At 50.8% G+C, this 19718-nt stretch overlaps 1 protein-coding gene across 1 annotated transcript; it reads right to left on the bottom strand.

Annotated features, from left to right (window-relative positions):
- Positions 1 to 1203: 1203 nt before the first annotated feature.
- Positions 1204 to 2531, bottom strand: LOC149331571 (uncharacterized). Its single transcript, XM_089555523.1, has one exon. The coding sequence runs from the start codon at positions 2181 to 2183 to the stop codon at positions 1275 to 1277; it is 909 nt and encodes a 302-aa protein (XP_089411649.1). The 5' UTR covers positions 2184 to 2531; the 3' UTR covers positions 1204 to 1274.
- Between the last annotated feature and the right edge of the window lie 17187 nt (positions 2532 to 19718).

Here is a 19718-nt window from a genome sequence, read left to right as displayed (position 1 = left end):
TCGATCCGAACGCAGATAGGTGGCGGTGAAAAACATTTATAATGCAATAAATATTTACAGAGAGGTGATTGGGGTAGGCCCTATTGGCCCTTTCCCCTAACAATACTAGGTGAAGCCCCTATTCCGGGGCCCCATTGGCAAGCAACGCCGGCCGCGTCCGGTGAACCAAGGCCTTTTGGGTCTTTAGGTCCTGACAGCCGAGCAGGGCCGCCTCCCAGTCCTCTCTGGTGGCGCTGTCCGCACTGTGGAGAGATCTGCGATATCTTTCACATGGTGTGGGCATGTACTCAGAATCCTCACCTTCCCCCTTCCCCCCCCCCCCCCTCCCCACCCGAGAGGCATGGGAGACTGCCCTCCTCAACTGCTCCACACTGGAGTCCCAAAGGACTCCAGTAGTAGCGGGCGCGAGACGGGGCCTCGTCGTGCGGTGTCCCGGACGCGTGTTTATTTTTCAGCGCAAGCCCAGCCAGGCCACTGCTCATTGGCTCGCTGTACTGTGCACGTCACTTCCGCTCCGATCAGTACGCAAGCATTAAAAGTAAATGGCTGTTCTACAAAACTATCTACACAAACGTTTCGTATGCATACAAAATATAATAAATCTTTGAGAAACTAGATTGCAACGTTTAGTTTGGTCACGTGACTAGGCGCACACGAGCAGACGACGCCCAAGAGTGCGATCACGTGATATTACGTCACTTTTTGTCAACAGTCGAAATGGCCGCTCGGTGTTTTCGGCGTGGTTTTCGGGCAGTTGTAACATAGCCTCCTCTATTTTTTTCATGCCCGCTCAATCGCGGGAAACGCCGTTGTTAGGCGCCGTTCGTGCTAGTACGCGAAGCTGCCGACGAGTGGCGCGCGCAGCCCAGGATGGAGCAGACGACGCGGCAGGAGTTGCACGCAGCGTAAAAGACGGCGCGCAATTCTGCTACTGTGTATACTACTCTCCGTTTAGTAAGATTGATGTGCGGACACGATCGTTAAAGTGCTAAATTGCTTTTGTTAAGCCATGTGCACATGTACTTTAGTAAAAGCTGCTCATCAAGGAAAATATGAAATTGGCGGCCGGGCATACATATCGAACGCTGCTCCAGTACCGAGATGAATGCCTAAGTTTACAGCTATATCGACGGTAATTGTTACTGTGCCTTTTTGTACAAAACACGTATTCTTAGCATAGGTCGTATCTGACCAGAAGCATTTTTGTGAGCGATGAGTGAATGGAAAAAATTTTACTGTCGTATATAGAATAAAACATACATGCAAAAATGTTTTCACAACTTCAAAATCTTTCTAGATAGAGGCTTTGATGTCAGCGGTTTCACTACATCGTTCCTGTCCGTCACCGATAAGGCATAGTTCGCAAAAACAGGGCGGAAAAACTTTCCGCAGATGAGTTTCAGAAGCTGGCTGTGGTGGTCATTGGACGCAAGCTCACATTTCAGTGCTCCATGTTCTGCAAGAGCCTCAACTGCATTGTTGACTGCAGCTTGCAGGGGTTTTGATAAGAACCGTCTTTTGTTGAGCAACACTTCCACGTAGCTCTTGAGGGCGTACAGAACATACAAAAACTGCGTTGAAGGATAAAGGAGGCCTCCTCTGTCCTGAAGACGGATCAAACTGTCACTGGGCGCAGATGAGGCTGGTCGCGTGAGAAGAGCATTGCAGCTGCTGCAATCAATTTTTTCTTGAACGACGCGAGCCAAATAACCTCCTAACATCGCAAGTGCTGCAGTGTCTGGCGCTGGCAGCAACGTTTTCTGTGTCCTGAGAAGGTCTTCAAGGAGACTTTTCGCCTCCGGTGGAAAGTCGTCAGCGCGCTGGGTGACTGCAAGTTTCTGTGCACTGTTCAGTGCTCCAAGTGCTTGCCTTTCCATTTCTATTACGTTGCTGTGTTGGGAAGCAGACACAAACCCAGTTCTTAAGGCCTTCTCTACGCCAGCGAGTACCGCTCTAGCATCTGTCTGATCATTGCTTCCTGCAGACCGCCTTAACCAGCCAAAAAACGACTCTATGGGGTCCGAAGAAAACTTTCTGGTCAGAACAAACTTGAACCCCTCTTTAGCAATGAGGTATTTGACGCATTCAACGTTTGATTTTGTCGTCATCACAAGCGCTTGTGTTGTTGTTTTTCTTCGGCGCCTTATGCAGGCCGTCTGCTTCTGTCGCCGGCCGGGCTTCATTCAGCTAATTCGAAATCTGTTTTTAGCGCCGCTTTATTCCGGGTTGCTGCGCATTTCAGTGCACAAGGATTAGGCGCGTTTTTGCTAACTTGTTCCGGCTCTGAGTGTGCTGGTTTCGTCGATGTTGATTGTGTATCTTATGAATGTTCGGTTAGAGGACTGCGCGCTTTCTTGCATAGTTGTGGACGTCGTTTTTGTGTTGCCGAATGTTTGCTTTTATATACTTTTGGTAATGTCTTAGGGACGAGTTGGTCATTTGTGGAGTAGGCAAAGGCCACATTTATTCCGCGGCCGCCGAAGCCCATGCAGCCGGCCGCAACTACGCGCACGCCTGGGCTGGCAGCGCCGCCCCGCGGAGAAACACGGCGGAGTCAGACGGCGCTTCAGCAGCCTTTGACCAGGCACAGAAAAATAGAGGAGGCTATGGTTGTAAGCAAGTAGTTCCAAGGCTAGTGCAAGCCGCCTAGTTGAATCCAGGATACTTGCCTCTGAATGGTTAAAGTGCGTCGATTCCCAAGTGCTATGTAAGCCGCGCGGTTAGATGCTAGATATGCGTATCTTCAAACCGACGTAGGACCTACGCAGTGGCGATGTCACGAAGCGTTTGTGGCCGTGTTGCAAGCGTTTCTAATTCCTGTGAGTATCACCACGGACAGCGACGAGTAACAGCTGCTCACCTTGGAGAAAGGAGGCTGCTCATAGTGATTTTCCTGTGCGTGCATAAGCTACACAGCACAGTGACAGTGTCCGAGAAGTGAAAGTGATTGCGGTCGGAGCTAGTGCTTCTCCGCCGAGGCAGAGAAGTGCGCACGTGCGAAGGCTCACTACGCATGCAGTGTTTTCCGAATGCTGAAATGAACTTGGCGTTCTGCAGCTAGTCGTACTGGTTGCAGTGATTGCAACCGAAGCGAGCGTTGTTATACGACGTTGTTTCTGTTACGTATCCATCACCGATTTTGATCGCGCTTCGTGTAGGTACTGTGCTTCGAAACTGCTGTGTGTGCGACGTGACGCGATCCTGGCTGCGCGGCCGTCGAACTGTTTTCTTCCGCGACAACAACAGCGTCGCCATTCTTCGGCGTGTTGCTGCTTCATACAGTACATTTTGTGATTATGGATGCTCGGGTTACGACGTGCGAAAACATCGGTGTGTAGTGCAGTGGTCTCTTGTGGAGCGTCATTTTTTTTTTATTTCCTGCCTGCTGTGTGGACCTATGTCTGCAAAAATATTTGCATGAAGAATTGGTGACAACACAAACTTATCTGCATGATGGTGGGCTGAGCCAGAGGAGTAGTTCTCGGTTTAGGTTGTGACATGGTGCACTCCGTTTAAAAAGTGCTATAGCATTGTGGGCTGCGGATATAGCATTGTGGGCTGCGGAGAGGCATCTGTGAGCCTATAATGTAAGCTTGCGACTCTGTTCTTTATTGTTAAGCAGCTTAATTTATTTTGTGCAATGAGTAATCTGAGCCAGGATGTGAGTCGCCGAGCACTGACAATGCTTTTGACACCAGAAAAAGAAGTGCTTTGGCATCCAGAAAGTGTTTGAGCAGGAGGAGTCGCTGGGCCTGGCAGTTCATGGGTTAACACAAAACTCTCTGCACACAGTGCGACAAGCAGTATGATGGCAATTACGGTGTGTAAAAAAAGCATATGATTCAGGCTGTGCTTGACTTATCTACTCAAATTCAAGAAGTCTTAACAGTCTTTGCACTCTGCACAATTATGCGACAAAGAACTGTATTTATTTTCACTCTGTCCACTGTGTTATGAGCGAGTTTTCATGTTATTGAGGTGTGAGTGCATTGAAAAAGTTTTGCCCCCAGAAATACTGTCCATAATTTGAATCCATAATGGGGTCTGTATTAACGAGGCATGACTGTATAAATGAAATTATAGTTATTTTTAGTCCTGATGATGACACAAGTTATTCAGCTGTGTTATTTGCCTAGACGACTTATGAAGTAAATTTGTCATTGCAAATTATGAAAGCTGATTAAAGTATGGCACAGCAGTTTGGTGGTTGTAGAGTAACAATTGGCTTTACCTGACACCACTTTGAAACAGCGGATAGGAAAACAAGGCCTGTGGAGCTAGTGAAACTACAAAGAACAAAGACGACAGGAAAGAACATCACCACCACCGCACCCAGTAGCCATTCTTGTTCTGTCATTCTCATCCTTAGTACATCGTCGACATGCCGTCTTTCCAGCAGTTTACCCGACAGCACACTTAAGCCCTGTGAATCTTGGAGAATGCAACAGCTGGACAGGACACAGTGTGCACATATATCTTGTGCATGCCATGAAGATAGCCTCCTGTCTCATCATAGCTTAGCCCCTGTATGTGTCTTGCCAATCATCACCCGGCACCTATGACCCAATTTGTGCCGTTGGCATGTGCGCCCAATTGTAAACATAATTTATACTCTTGTGGTGCTATAATGTTATGGCCAATTAAGTTGTTTCATCCAAATTGGCAAGGCTTTAGAAAGCATTCCTGCGATAGCCAACTTGCTCTCATTCTCCCTCAACGGCAACATCCCCCTTAATGCCTTTTTTTCTGGGCTTTGAAAGAGCGTATGATAAAATCCCTCATTTATATAAATTAGGCGTAATTTCTCATGCTATAACTTGAATCCAGTTGCTATAAACTGATTCCAAGCTTTAACAGCCAGCCGTCAACAGAATTCCCATACTAATTCTTGCGCGTCCTGCTTTTTTCCTGTAATCTCGGGTGTCCCCAAGGCATTGCCCTTGGGCCCGAGGTTTTATTAAATACAATATGAGCTTCCTTTCAGTGTTTCCTAACGTGCCTTCATTGACGACTATGGAGTCTGCCCTCTGCAATCAATAACAGTATTTCAGTTCTCAGAACAATATTTCGGATGCTCTCGACTAGCCTGTCTGCTAATGTTATTAAGAATGCACTAACGTTTTTTTACTTTCAGGATAACTACATCTTGCCTACTTAAGGCCTTACTGAGAAAGGCATATTCACTGCATACTGAAAAAAAAAATTGGTTTTTGAGGAAAGGAAATGACGTAGTAACTGTCACATATCTCGGTGGATACCCGAACTGGCTGACAATGTAACATGGTCTCACCTAACAATCCTTCATCATCATCATCATCATTTATTGACCCTTAAAGACCCCTGGAGGGGTATAACATAGGGGGGGGGGGGGCAACATCGAAACAAGTAATGACATTATTAGGTCAAAAAAAATATACAGTGAAACAGTAAAAAAAACAGTGATAAAAAGAATACAGTGAAACATTCGTTGCTTGGGGAAGAGAAAAAAAGAAATACACGTTTATAAATCAGGCAGACAGGTGCAGTAGTAGATCAAACAATCATAACATCAAAATAAAACGCAAAGGCAACAGTTACCCACATTTCAAGTGAAATGACAGCAATTGGTGGAATTTAAGAGCATCGCGTTCAGTGACAATACATTCGAGTAGTGAATTCCATTCTTCAATGGCAAGAGGCAGAAATGACTTGTTAAATGCGTTTGAGGAGCCATGGAGTCTTAGGATGCTCATGGAGTTGAAAAGACGGCGTGATGTTCGGAGGGGAGGGAGCAGAACGGAGTCTCGAAGTGAGGGAAAACAATAGTACAATTTATGCAATAATGATAAACGGCCAATTTTACGCCTATGCGCGAGAGGCTCGATGTTGGCAGATAATTTTATTTTGGTAATGCTAGAGCGGGTGTCATAGTTGGAGGAAATAAAGCGGGCTGCACGGTTTTGGACGGCTTCTAGGCTGGCTATTAAGTAGGCTTGATGTAGGTTCCATATTGGGGATGCAAATTCAAGTTTGCTACGGATGAAAGTTTTGTAGGCTTGGCTGCGAATGGAAGAAGGGGAGAAACTGAGGTGACGTCTGATAAAGCCGAGTGTTTTCGATGCATCAGCAGCAATCTTCGTGATGTGCTCGGACCAAGTGAGGTTGCTCGTGATATGGATTCCAAGATACCAGTATGATTCGGCTTTAGTGAGGATGGTTGAACTGAGTGAATACGTGTAGTCGATATTAGTGCACTTGCGTGATACCTGCATGTATTTGCATTTTGTTACATTGAGCGTCATTAGCCATGTGGAACACCGGCTTTCAATCCTGTTTAGGTCGCTTTGGAGCAATTCCTGATACAACTACCTTATACAACTTATACAACTACCCACAGCCCAGGATATTTACACCATAGCATGTCCTTATCACCGTCTTCCATGTTGCTTGCATTCAAAACTCCTGTGCGGCATCAGCAGAATATTGTTATGCCACATGGCATAAATCTAATTCTTCTCAGATCCTGGGATGAATTCAGAACTGAGCTGCTTGTTTTATTCTCTCAGACTATTGTAGAAGCTCCAGCGTCACAGCACTAAAGATGAATCTTCTAATTTCTTCATCTCATGTAGAAACTGCAGGTTTTTTTTTGCTCTTTACTGTAACATAACCAACTAATCTTTTCCTGCTCATGGTTCCTTCTGCACTAGCTGCACAAGCACTGTCCCTTCCTTAGCTTATGCCATTGCATTTCAAGATTCAATTTTGTTTTTGCCACGAAAGGCTAGAATGGTCTTCCATCTCGCAAGGCTATGCTTGCTAACCTCTTGTCCTTCGAACTGGTCACTGTAGAAATCCATGCAGTTAATGACAATGCAAGTCCAATATTTTTGAGGAATCCCCCAGTGTGGAGAACGTTTGTAATAAGGGAGTAATTCATTATCACCCACCCAAGCGTAGCCATACGGCTACAAAAGAAAGCTACTCAGGTTCCACAGAAACTTTGTAGTTAGAGGAAAAGTTACCCTAGTCTGGGGTTCGAACCCGGGACTACTGCCTCACCGGGGCAGTTGCCCTACCAAGTGCGCGAACCGGGATGGCTAGCATATGATGGGGCGAGCTCGAAATGGGAGCGGTGTTGGTCCAATATTTTAGACGAATCCCTCAAGGTTGAAATGATTTCTAATAAGGCAGTCATTACTCATTGGCATCCACCCAAGCACGACCATACGGCTACAAAAAGAGCTACAAAGCTTTTCTTTGCAGCTGTATGGCTGCGCTTGGATGCTAATGAGTATTTATTCCCTTATTACTACATTGCAAACTCATCAAGCTCCTACTTGCCTCACCATGTCAAAGTTCACCATTCAGGTATTGCCACTTAGGACCGTTGAGGTATAATAAATATTAAAATAAATTGATCTAATAAAGTGCCTACTGACTCGTTCACTCGGGCAAACGAATAAAATGCTCTATTATGCATAATGTGGTCATCGAGAACTTTCCTCTATTTCAGGTAATATCACGGCATATAAATATGTCCTTTGCACAGCTGCTTTTAGAAATGTTATCCTTTACTATGATACATGTAATGCCCCTCTGCTAAAGTTTTAACCAGAGGCTGGCAGTGTTCCAAATAAATAAATATATGCGCACAGTAGTTGCATTCAGGCTAACTTGCGCACTGTGCACACGAATCCTCTATCGGGCCGAACACACTGAGTGGAACAAGCCAGGCTGCAGTACAAGCTGCTAACAACCGTCATAATTACTAAATCACATTTTTCAAATAGCTAAGGTTATATATTTTAAATTATTAGTGAGTTATTCAAAATAGCACACAGCAGTGGTTTTACATTTGTGATAGAAAAAAAATTGGCCAGGGGAAGGCGCAAAAAAGGACGATCACGAGAGAAGAGACAGGATGGGACGAGCGTTTCCCTAGCAGTGCACAGTAGTTGTCACTGTAATATGTAAACAGGCTTCCTCCCTGCAGACAGTTATTGCAAAAGAGATATGCGTATAACAACGGTCGCTTCGGTCGCGATCACTGCAACCAGTACGACTAGCTGCACAACGCCAAATTCATTTCAGCATTCGGAACACACTGCATGCGTAGTGAGCCTTCGCACGTGCGCACTTCTCTGCCTCGGCGGAGAAGCACTTGCTCCGACCGCAACCACTTTCACTTCTCGGACACTGTCACTGTGCTGTGTAGCTTATGCTGCACGCAAAGGAAATTCACCATGAGCAGCCTCCATTCTCCAAGGTGAGCAGCTGTTACTCGGCGCTGTCCGTGGTGATCCTCACAGGAATTATGAACGCTTGCAACACGGCCACAAACGCTTCGTTACATCGCCACCGCGTACGTCCTACGAATGCAATACGCATATCTAGCATCCAACCGCGCGGCTTGCAAAGCACCTTGGAATCGGCGCACTTTAACCATTCAGAGGCAAGTATCCTGGATCCAGCTAGGCAGCTTGCACTGGTCTTGGAACCACTTGCGTACAACTGCCCGAAAACGCCGTGATACAGTGCTCTAGAACCTGTAACCATGGCACTCTACCGTGACTTGCCGCGACGACCTTTGAAGCGGCCATTTTGACTGTTGACAAAAGTCACGTCATGTCACGTGATTGCAATCTAGTCACGTGACCAAACTAAACGTTCAAATCTAGTTTCTCAAAGATTCATTATATTTTGTGTGCATATGAAACGTTTGTGTAGATAGTTCTTTAGAACAGCCATTTACTTTTAATGCTTGCGTACTAATTGGAGCGGAAGTGACGTGCACAGTACAGCGAGCCAATGAGCAGTGGCCTGGCTGGGCTTGCGCTGAAAAATAAACACGCGTCCCCGGACTAAGGATACCGACCATGTAGCGGGGTCGTCTGATTCCCAAACTCTCTCTGAGTATTAAAGACGTTTTTCACCACCATCGCCGCTCGAGCCGCCGCGACGACTCAAAACAGGTTTTTGCGCATTCCTTTATCCCTTCCCTTACGGCGCGGTTTGGGTGTCCACCGAGATATGTGAGAAAGTTACTGCGTCTGTTAGCAAGAAGTGGCCGGATTCTTTTCGAATTAAGAAAACAGGTTTATTTTAAGACTTAAGGATACAAGAATGAGATAACTGGATTACTGATACGTAGGAGGTTCGGCGGATCTGCAGAGTTGGGAGGGCCTCGCCGACGCGTCTCGTATCGTCGGCGCCTCCCGGTCATCTCTCTTCCCAAGCTGCAGCGGTGGGGCTTTTATAGCCTGAGGAACGGTGGCCCCTCAGTACTGGCCAATCCAAAGGCAGCACTCGACGGCAGTCCGAAAGGACGAACCAGCGACCGCGCGGCCAACCGCTTCAAATTTTGCCGCGCGCGGTGGCGTCCGGGAGAGGAGGAAATGGCGCCTCGCTGTCTGGCCTCTTGCGACAAGTCCAGGCGTGTTGCTTGAAGATGCTTCTCCTTACGACTCCGCTGCCGTAAGGCGCAGCATCGTGGCTTGTCAAGGGGGACGCTCGTAGGAGAAAGTTAGGATACGGGGCGCCTCGTGGTCGCTGAGCAGGAGCGTTAAATGTCCTGTGCTGGCGTGTTGGGACCGCGTGGCTCGTAAGAAATGTGAATGCTGACACGGCCTTTCCAAAATTTGCGCCTGTCCTCAGGCGCACGTTGTCGACAGCAATTCTTTGGCGTGCTGGGCGTTCTTCCCCGCGTATCTTGTGGCTTGCGTCCAGCTCGTTCGAATACGCCTTCGCTTCCATCTGGGGAGACGATGCGACTTGTGCGAAGTGCCGTGTTTGTCTTGTTCGTTTCGTTTCTTGGTCCAGGGAGTCGGGCTTGTACCGTGATGCTCACCGATACGACGGCGTCGTCGTTTCCACCTGGGGACCTGATGCGACTTATGCGGACTGCCGTGTTTGTCTCGTTCGTAACGTTTCGTGGTCCAGGGAGTCGGACTTGTTTGATCATTCTGCATCCTGCCGTGCATTCGTCGCGGCGCTGGCTTTATGGATGAGCCAGCTCGTCTTGGCAATGGCTTCTGCATTGTAGTAACTGTAGCAGATGCGAAAGGTGCGCCGTGTCGTTGGAGGCACGTCTCGTGGCCAACTCGTGTCGGTAGTGGCTGCACCACCGTAATATCCGTGGCAGGGGCGCGGGGTCCGTCGTATCGTGGGGAGCCCGTTGCGTGGCTCGATCTCGGTGACACCGGCTGCTGCACCGTAGTGTCCGTGGCAGGGGCGCGGCGTTCGTCGTGTCGTTGGGAACCCTTTTCGTGGCCCGCTTGCGGCGGCACCGTGTGCTGCACCGTAGTGTCCGTGGCAGGGGCGCGGGGTCCGTCGTGTCGTTGGGAGCCCGTTTCGTTATCTGCTTGCGGTGACACCGGCTGCTGCACCGAAGTGTCCGTGGCAGGGGCGCGGGGTCCGTCGTGTCGTTGGGAGCCCTTTTCGTGGCCCGCTTGCGGCGGCACCGTAGTGTCCGTGGCAGGGGCGCATGGTCCGTCGTGTCGTTGGGAGCCCTTTTCGTGGTCCGCTTGCTACGGCACCGTGTGCTGCACCGTAGTGTCCGTGGCAGGGGCGCGGGGTCCGTCGTGTCGTTGGGAGCCCTTTTCGTGGCCCGCTTGCGGCGGCACCGTGTGCTGCACCGTAGTGTCCGTGGCAGGGGCGCGGGGTCCGTCGTGTCGTTGGGAGCCCTTTTCGTGGCCCGCTTGCGGCGGCACCGTGTGCTGCACCGTAGTGTCCGTGGCAGGGGCGCGGGGTCCGTCGTGTCGTTGGGAGCACTTTTCGTGGCCCGCTTGCGGCGGCACCGTGTGCTGCACCGTAGTGTCCGTGGCAGGGGCGCGGGGTCCGTCGTGTCGTTGGGAGCCCTTTTCGTGGCCTGCTTGCGGCGGCACCGTGTGCTGCACCGTAGTGTCCGTGGCAGGGGCGCGGGGTCCGTCGTGTCGTTGGGAGCACTTTTCGTGGCCCGCTTGCGGCGGCACCGTGTGCTGCACCGTAGTGTCCGTGGCAGGGGCGCGGGGTCCGTCGTGTCGTTGGGAGCCCTTTTCGTGGCTCGCTTGCGGCGGCACCTCGTGCTGCACCGTAGTGCCGGTGGCAGGGGCGCGGGGTCCGTCGTGTCGTTGGGAGCCCGTTTCGTTATCTGTTTGCGGTGACACCGGCTGCTGCACCGAAGTGTCCGTGGCAGGGGGGCGGGGTCCGTCGTGTCGTTGGGAACCCTTTTCGTGGCCCGCTTGCGGCGGCACCGTGTGCTGCACCGTAGTGTCCGTGGCAGGGGCGCGGGGTCCGTCGTGTCGTTGGGAGCCCTTTTCGTTATCTGCTTGCGGTGACACCGGCTGCTGCACCGTAGTGTCCGTGGCAGGGGCGCGGGGTCCGTCGTGTCGTTGGGAGCCCGTTTCGTTATCTGCTTGCGGTGACACCGGCTGCTGCACCGTAGTGTCCGTGGCAGGGGCGCGGGGTCCGTCGTGTCGTTGGGAGCCCTTTTCGTGGCCCGCTTGCGGCGGCACCGTGTGCTGCACCGTAGTGTCCGTGGCGGGGGCGCGGCGTCCGTCGAGTCGCACCGTGGAGTCCACAGCAGGGACGAGTGGCCCTTCGTGTCGTTGGGAGCCCGTTTCGTTGCCGGCCCGTGTCGACAGTGGCTGCTGGTCTGTGCTGTCACTCGTATCGTGTGGCACTTGTCGTTGAGCAAGAAGCCTCCGCAGATGATCTCTCTCGGCCAGCAGTCTCTCGAATTCCGCCTTCTGGGCTTGGCGGCGAGCGTTGTCGTCCATGATCCGCGTCACGATGTCGTCCTTGCGGCCGCTGCACGAAAGTCCTCGGCATCGGAGCTCTTCCACCAGTTGCCGTTTCTTCAAGGTGGTCAGTGCGTTGCGTGCTGCCGATGCCAGAAGGGACAGAATGAGCGGGGACTCCAAGCTCACCGTCGGCGTTCTGCTGGGCTCCACGTTGTCGACTCGGTCTTCGTTCAGGGTTGACGCCTCTGCAGATCCTGTCGACTGCGCCATGTTAGCAAGAAGTGGCCGGATTCTTTTCGAATTAAGAAAACAGGTTTATTTTAAGACTTAAGGATACAAGAATGAGATAACTGGATTACTGATACGTAGGAGGTTCGGCGGATCTGCAGAGTTGGGAGGGCCTCGCCGACGCGTCTGGTATCGTCGGCGCCTCTCGGTCATCTCTCTTCCCAAGCTGCAGCGGTGGGGCTTTTATAGCCTGAGGAACGGTGGCCCCTCAGTACTGGCCAATCCAAAGGCAGCACTCGACGGCAGTCCGAAAGGACGAACCAGCGACCGCGCGGCCAACCGCTTCAAATTTTGCCGCGCGCGGTGGCGTCCGGGAGAGGAGGAAATGGCGCCTCGCTGTCTGGCCTCTTGCGACAAGTCCAGGCGTGTTGCTTGAAGATGCTTCTCCTTACGACTCCGCTGCCGTAAGGCGCAGCATCGTGGCTTGTCAAGGGGGACGCTCGTAGGAGAAAGTTAGGATGCGGGGCGCCTCGTGGTCGCTGAGCAGGAGCGTTAAATGTCCTGTGCTGGCGTGTTGGGACCGCGTGGCTCGTAAGAAATGTGAATGCTGACACGTCATTTCCTTTCCTCAAAACCAATTTTTTTTCCGCGGCGGCAGGATGATGATGATGAAAACTTTATTTGGAACAAGGGAGTTTTGGACACGTCGGTCCTTGGGCCCCCGCACGGCCCCACTGCACTCAAACGTTCATGTCCCGGAGGCTCATGACGCTGGCAGCCCGGCATGTGGCGATGGTTTGCTTGGCCGGGTCCTCGGAGCGCAGTAGGGTCTCCCAGGCCTCCCAAGTGGTAAGGTGCTCCAGGCCCCGCGTGGGAAGGATCCGCCGGGCAGAGGAAAATGATATGGTCTAGAGTGGCTTTGGGATGGTGGCAGAGGGTACAGGAAGGGTTTGTGTGGACTTGGTGATAGCACGAGCGTATATAAGGGGAGGGTAAAGTGCGTGTTTGGAGTCGCCTCCAAATTGTCTGATGGTAATTGTCGAGGGAGGGATGGGGTGGGGGGTAGAGTCGACGCTCGGCTTTGCAGGCCTGCGTCATTTCACTGAATGACGCAGGCCTTTCGCTATAGTATCTTGCTTGCATGTGAAACAGGCGTGAGGTTTCAATCTGCCTAATGCCTCTTCCGTTACACTTGATAAGATTAAGCGAGCGTTCGTTCCCGTCATTGCTTTAGCAATTGGCGGCCAAAAGTGTAGACGCAGTCGTTGTCTGACTTTGTAGGCAGCCAAGGGACTGGAAAAGGAAATTAGCGGATGTCTTAGCGGTTGTAGTTCATGGTCAGTGCGTGATAGCCTCGAAATAAAAGACAGTTGTGATAAAGGAATCTCGTATTTGCTCGCTTCATGGCGAGCACTAAGCAAGCATGCTCCACACATGTGCTGTCTGTTTTGTTGAGGATAGAAGCTGTGGAGAAAAAACTCAGTGCACTGTATTTCCTCTGTCGGGAGGAAACCGTTAGCTGGGTGAAACGTCTTAGCAGATGTTGCGTTGCTTCTCTGTGCATACGTTGCGCGCCGACAAACAACGTTGATTTACATCACTAATGTTCGGAATATTAAGGCGAAAGCCTTTAATGGCTCATACTGTCGTGACAAGACATGTTAGCAAATTTGTCCGCGTTTCAGATTGGTCGAAATGGTCGTGACATCACTGCGGGCGAATTTTGACGGGTGTCCACCGAAATATGCGAGACAGCTCCCTACTGAAAAAAGTTTTATGAGGCAATAAACTCATACAGTTTATCATACAAATCTCATAGAGTTCTCATACAAATCACATAAAATTATCATTCAAATGTCATTCATTTCTGTGAAATCATACAGTCATCATTGAGATATCAGAATATCATACGAATTGCATAGATTGTATGATATTCTATGATATCTCTATGATGAATGTATGATTTCACAGAAATGAATGACATTTGAATGATAATTTTATGTGATTTGTATGATAAGTCTATGACATTTGTATGATAAACTGAATGAGTTTATTGCCTCATAAAACTTTTTTCAGTAGGTTACTGCGTAATTTCCTTTCCTCAATTACAATTTTCATTTTATTCATTACGGCCCCTTTTTCTCTTTCTTCTTTCACCCATTTCCTTTCCTGTACGGTGCGGTTCAGGTGTCCACCGAGATGATAGAGAAGTACAGCACCATTTCCTTTCCTCAAGAAGCGTTGCGTTCAAAGGGCAACGCATCGCGCCGAACGGGTGGTGGCGTTCGGTGGGCTCCCTGGCAGCGCTACAACATGCTGTCGCGTTCCACTCCTAAAGGCAGCGATTAAGCGTCATTACAGACAGGCTGTTTTATTTCCCCCCACCGTCTCTCATGATTTCACCCTACCTTTCCTCCTGACTGTACCACCTGTGGCGTGCCCAGATCCACACTTTTCCACTACCTTTGGGAATGTCCTTCCCCAAAGGCAGTACCCCCCATCCCCAATCCCACTCATTCTTCCTGGGAGGCTGCTGTACGGACCGCTCAGCCCGCCGGCCAGAAATGGCTGGTGGATCGGGCTTTACGTGAAGCACAAGCCCGTGGACTCCTGGACCAGTAGGGGACCACCCTGGAAGATTTTTTTTTTGTGTGTAATAAAGTTGTTTCCATCCATCCTAATTGGCAGTTAATGCACCAACAGAACGTGAAGTGAACAATCGCGTAACAGAATGCAGCACTCAGGCTTTCGCCTTTCACCACTTTAGCCGCTGAAGTTCCTCGTAATTTTTTTTTTTCAGAACATATCGTTGTGATCTCCTCGACTGGCGGTGACATCGACGTGGGAGATACGAGAGAGAGAGAGAGAGATAAGCGTAATGATTAGAAGGGCAAAGAGCTTGGCCGGAAATAGGGATATCCGGCCTACTACTCTGCACTGGGGAAGGGGAGGAGGAGAAGAAAGAGGGTCGTGATGAGTGACGATGTGGTAGGAAGAGAGATGAGGATATGCACACACACATTTGATTGCATCACAACCGTGAACCGAGGCCCGTATCGCTAAAGAAACGTGAAAACGTCCGCATTGCTCTGACTGCTTTACTATTCTGCGGTCAAGCGCCTGGCAGCATGTCCTCCGAGAATGGCCTGCTGTACAAACGCTTCAAGGAAGCCGCCAAAGTTAGTCTCTGGAGCGCATATACTGGACATGATCCACAGTCTCTGGTATGCCATAAGCGGAACAGTCCCGGGAGTCCTCTAGTCCCATTAAATACAAGTATACTTTCTCGTGGAAGCGATGTCTAAACGGAGTCTATGCACTAAACATGCATGAGGGCGCGGAATTCCACGTTCATATTTAAAACTGCGCGAACAAAACAACGACCGAGCAAGAACACAGTAACACACACAAGCGCACATACTGCGTTTGTGTGTGTTACTGTGTTCTTGCTCGGTCCTTGTTTTGTTCGCGCAGTTTTAAATATGAACGATTCAGACCAACTAGCCCGCCAGAAGATACTTTTGAATTCCCCGCCGAACAAAAAAATTCATTGTCGGATCTAGTCCCTTAGGCAGACGTTCCGAGCGCCTTGCTGGGCCCAGTATCTCGCCGTCGCACTCTTCATATTGTCACGTTGTAGTGACGGCAGTCCAGCGGTCAGGAAGACACCAGAAAGAATTGCAAACGAAGCTTTTTATTTGGGCTGACTTGCGCCCGCAAAAGAACTTAATCACTCGGTGGCGGCGTAAGCAACAAGCGTGCTCGTCAATCGTCGAACTACGAATGCCCGCTGCTCGTGGCATCGTTCAATTTAAAGCCGGCTAGGAAACTTCGAGATAACAGGTCGAGATCATCTAGAGTAATCTAGAAACACGTAGGCGAAGCTGTTCATGGCTGTGAACAATCGAGATTAGTCCGGTCGCTTCTCGCGTCAGGAACAAAAATGATAACAGCCCTTTCCTGCAGCCTTGAGCGTGAACGAACAAACACTACAATGATACGTGGCATTACCCCCCTTCCAAAGAAGCATCGTCTCGATGCTTTAAAATGAAAATAAACACGGAAAATGAAACTTCGAGTCCTTTAGCGTTCATAATATGGCTTCAGGCGTACGACATGTACGACTTCAGGGCGTGGGCGGCGTCGCTGAGATGCTGTCGTGGCGTCGGGTATGACTTCATAGTCAAGGTCACCGATCCGACGGAGAACCCTGTACGGGCCAAAGTAGCGTCGCAGCAACTTTTCGCTCAATCCACGGCGGCGAACTGGCGTCCATATCCAAACCCGATCACCTGGCTTGTAATGCGTGTCTCGTCGGCGCAGATTGTAGCGTCGGTGTGCTGCTGGTCTTGAATGCGAAGCCGCGCAAGTCTTCGGGCTTCCTCGGCGCGATGAAGGTAGGCGGCGACGTCGAGGTTGTCTTCGTCGGAAACGTGCGGGAGCATTGCGTCAAGTGTTGTCGTGGGCTTCCTGCCGTATACCAGCTGGAATGGGGTAAACCTGGTTGTCTCCTGGACGGCAGTATTATAAGCGAAGATCACGTAGGGCAGAATGGAGTCCCACGTCTTGTGTTCGGCGTCGATGTACATGGAGAGCATGTCTGCGATGGTCTTGTTCAGACGCTCTGTGAGTCCGTTGGTTTGTGGATGATAGGCAGTGGTCCTCCGATGGCTTGTCTGGCTGTAGTTTAAAATGGCTTGCGTCAGCTCCGCTGTAAACGCCGTTCCTCTGTCTGTGATGAGCACTTCCGGGGCGCCGTGTCGCAGGAGAATTTGTTCGACAAAAAATTTTGCGACTTCTGTTGCGGTACCACTAGGCAATGCTTTTGCTTCGGCGTAGCGGGTCATGTAGTCGGTGGCCACGATGATCCACTTGTTTCCTGATGAAGAGGTCGGAAAGGGGCCGAGGAGGTCCATCCCTATTTGCTGAAAGGGCTTAGTTGGCGGTGGTATGGGGTTCAGGAGTCCGGCTGGTCTAGTCGGAGGCGTTTTGCGTCGCTGACACTCACGGCACGTTTTCACGTAATGGGAAACGTCGGTAGCTAGCCGCGGCCAATAGTACTTCTCCTGGATGCGGTGCAACGTGCGAGCAATCCCGAGATGTCCTGCAGTCGGCTCATCATGACATGCCTGCATAATTTCTTGCCTGAGATTTTTGGGCACGACAAGAAGATGCACTGTCCTGTTCGGCGCGAAGTTCTTTTTCAGGAGGACATTATTGTGAAGGACGAAGGACGACAGTTGCCGCTTGAACCCTCGGGGAGGCGATGCGGTCTTGCCTTTCAGATAATCAACTAGGCTTTGCAAGTCAGGATCCGAGTGCTGCTGCTGCGCGAAACTGCTGGCGCTTACCGGTCCTAAGAGAGCGTCGTCGTCTTCCTCTTCGGGTGCTGCGTCGACAGGAGCTCGTGACAAGCAGTCTGCATCGGAATGCTTGCGGCCAGATTTGTAGACTACAGTTATGTCGAATTCTTGAAGACGCAGGCTCCAACGAGCAAGGCGGCCGGAGGGATCTTTCAAATTGGCCAGCCAGCACAGAGCATGGTGATCGCTCACAACCTTGAATGGTCGTCCGTATAGGTAGGGGCGAAATTTGGATGTGGCCCAAATAATGGCGAGACATTCTTTCTCTGTCGTCGAATAGTTGGCTTCGGCTCTCGACAGTGAACGGCTAGCGTACGCGATAACTTTCTCCTGTATGCCATTTTTCTGAACGAGGATCGCTCCTAAGCCCACCCCGCTTGCATCGGTATGAACTTCGGTTTCGGCGTTTTCATCAAAGTGCCCGAGCACAGGAGGGGACTGTAAGCGGCGCTTCAGCTCGTTGAAAGCTTCCTCTTGTGGCCTTTCCCATTTAAAAGGCACGTCAGCCTTGGTAAGTTGAGTCAAAGGTTCAGCGATGCGCGAAAAGTTCTTGACGAATCGTCGGTAATAAGCGCACAATCCAAGAAATCTGCGTATAGCCTTCTTGTCATTAGGCTGTGGAAACTCTGCGATCGCAGCCGTCTTCTGGGGGTCTGGGCGAACTCCATCCTTGCTTACGACGTGACCAAGGAACAGCAGCTCCTCGTAGGCGAAGTGGCATTTCTCTGGTTTCAGTGTCAGGCCTGAAGACTTGATCGTTTCGAGCACTATCCGAAGCCTTCTGAGGTGGTCTTCAAAGCTTGAGGAGAAGACAACAACGTCATCTAAGTAGACTAGGCAAATCTGCCACTTCAAGCCTGCGAGCACCGTATCCAATACTCGCTGGAACGTCGCTGGGGCAGAGCAGAGGCCGAATGGCATCACCTTGAACTCGAAGAGTCCGTCTGGCGTGATGAACGCAGTCTTCTCGCGATCTCTTTCGTCGACTTCAATTTGCCAGTAGCCGCTCTTCAGGTCCATCGATGAGAAGTACTTAGCGTTGCACAGCCGGTCCAGTGTATCGTCGATGCGGGGGAGGGGGTAGACATCCTTCTTCGTAATGTTGTTCAGGCGGCGGTAATCGACGCAAAAGCGAAGGCTGCCGTCTTTCTTTTTCACTAGGACGACCGGTGCTGCCCAGGGGCTCCTCGATGGCTGTATGACGTCGTCACGAAGCATTTCCTCAACTTGCTTGCGGATAGCTTGGCGTTCTAGCGGCGATATGCGGTAGGGGCTCTGTCGCAGTGGTCGCGCGTGTTCGTCTGTGACAATGCGGTGCTTGGCAAGCCGGGTTCGTCGCACATTCGATGCTGATGAGAAGCAATCGGTGTACCTTTGAAGAAGACTGCGTATTTGGTCTTGTCTGCTCCGCGGTAATGCCGGGTTGATGTCGAACGTGGGTTGATGGCCTTGGTCAGATGGTTCTGCGGGTTGGTCGGGTAGGGCAAATACGTCTCTGATGTCTGCCAGCTCGTCGAGGAAAGCGATCGTCGTACCTTTGTTTAGATGCCGGTATTCTTCCGTGAAGTTGGTTAGCAACACCTGGGCTTGGCCATTTCGGATTTCGGCGACTCCCCTCGCGACGCCCAATCCTCGATCCAGGAGTAACTGTGTGTTCCCCTCGATAACGCCTTCGGCATTTTCGATGTCTCCAGTACCTATGCCGACGAGAACACTTGATCGGGGCGGCACGCTCAATGCTTCATCGAGGACGTTTAAGGCAATGTGATGAGTCGCGCCCGTCGCAACAGGTATGGCTTTTTCCGTGGAAAGCTTGATCGACTAAGATCGAAGGTCGATGATCGCCCGATGTTCGTTCAGGAAGTCCATTCCCAAAATCACGTCTCTCGAGCACTGCTGTAGGATCAGGAAGGTTGTCGCATAGGTTCTCCCATTTACAGCAACTCTCGCGGTGCAGCGTCCTGACGGCGTAATCAGGTTGCCACCTGCGGTGCGGATCAGCGGGCCATCCCAGGTTGTTGTTACCTTTCTGAGTCGGACAGCGAGTGGGCCACTCATGACAGAGTAGTCAGCTCCCGTGTCCACCAAGGCAGTAACCGCGTGACCGTCGACCGTAACTTCAAGGTCACTTGTTCGCGTTCTCGTATTGTACGTTGTCTTCGGTGTCCGATCTCGGCTTCGTCGAGTAGTGAGGCTGCGGTGGGCGTACTGCGACGTTACTTCACTGGGCAGCGGTAAAAGCTTCAAGTCTGGCCGCGTCGTCGTCGTCGGTGTCGTCGTCGTCGGTGTCGTCGTCCTCGGTGTCGTCGTCGTCGGTGTTGTCGTCGTAGTTGAGGCATGGTCTTGAGTACTCGTCGATGGAGGATCTTTGTCATTGCGCTTAGAAGCAACCTCACCTCCAGAGGCTGCTTTATTTAGTTTAACC

The sequence above is a fragment of the Amblyomma mixtum genome, chromosome 8 (genome assembly GCF_055824585.1).
Source record: "Amblyomma mixtum isolate Tamu chromosome 8, ASM5582458v1, whole genome shotgun sequence".
In the NCBI taxonomy this organism is placed as follows: Eukaryota; Metazoa; Arthropoda; class Arachnida; order Ixodida; family Ixodidae; genus Amblyomma; species Amblyomma mixtum.
Note: the sequence above shows the minus strand (reverse complement) of the source record. Positions and strands in the feature narration are given on the sequence as shown.

What these genes read in the sequence shown, in the direction of transcription:
- LOC149331571 (XM_089555523.1), bottom strand. Translation starts at nt 2,183, where the DNA reads ATGAAGCCCGGCCGGCGACAGAAGCAGACGGCCTGCATAAGGCGCCGA.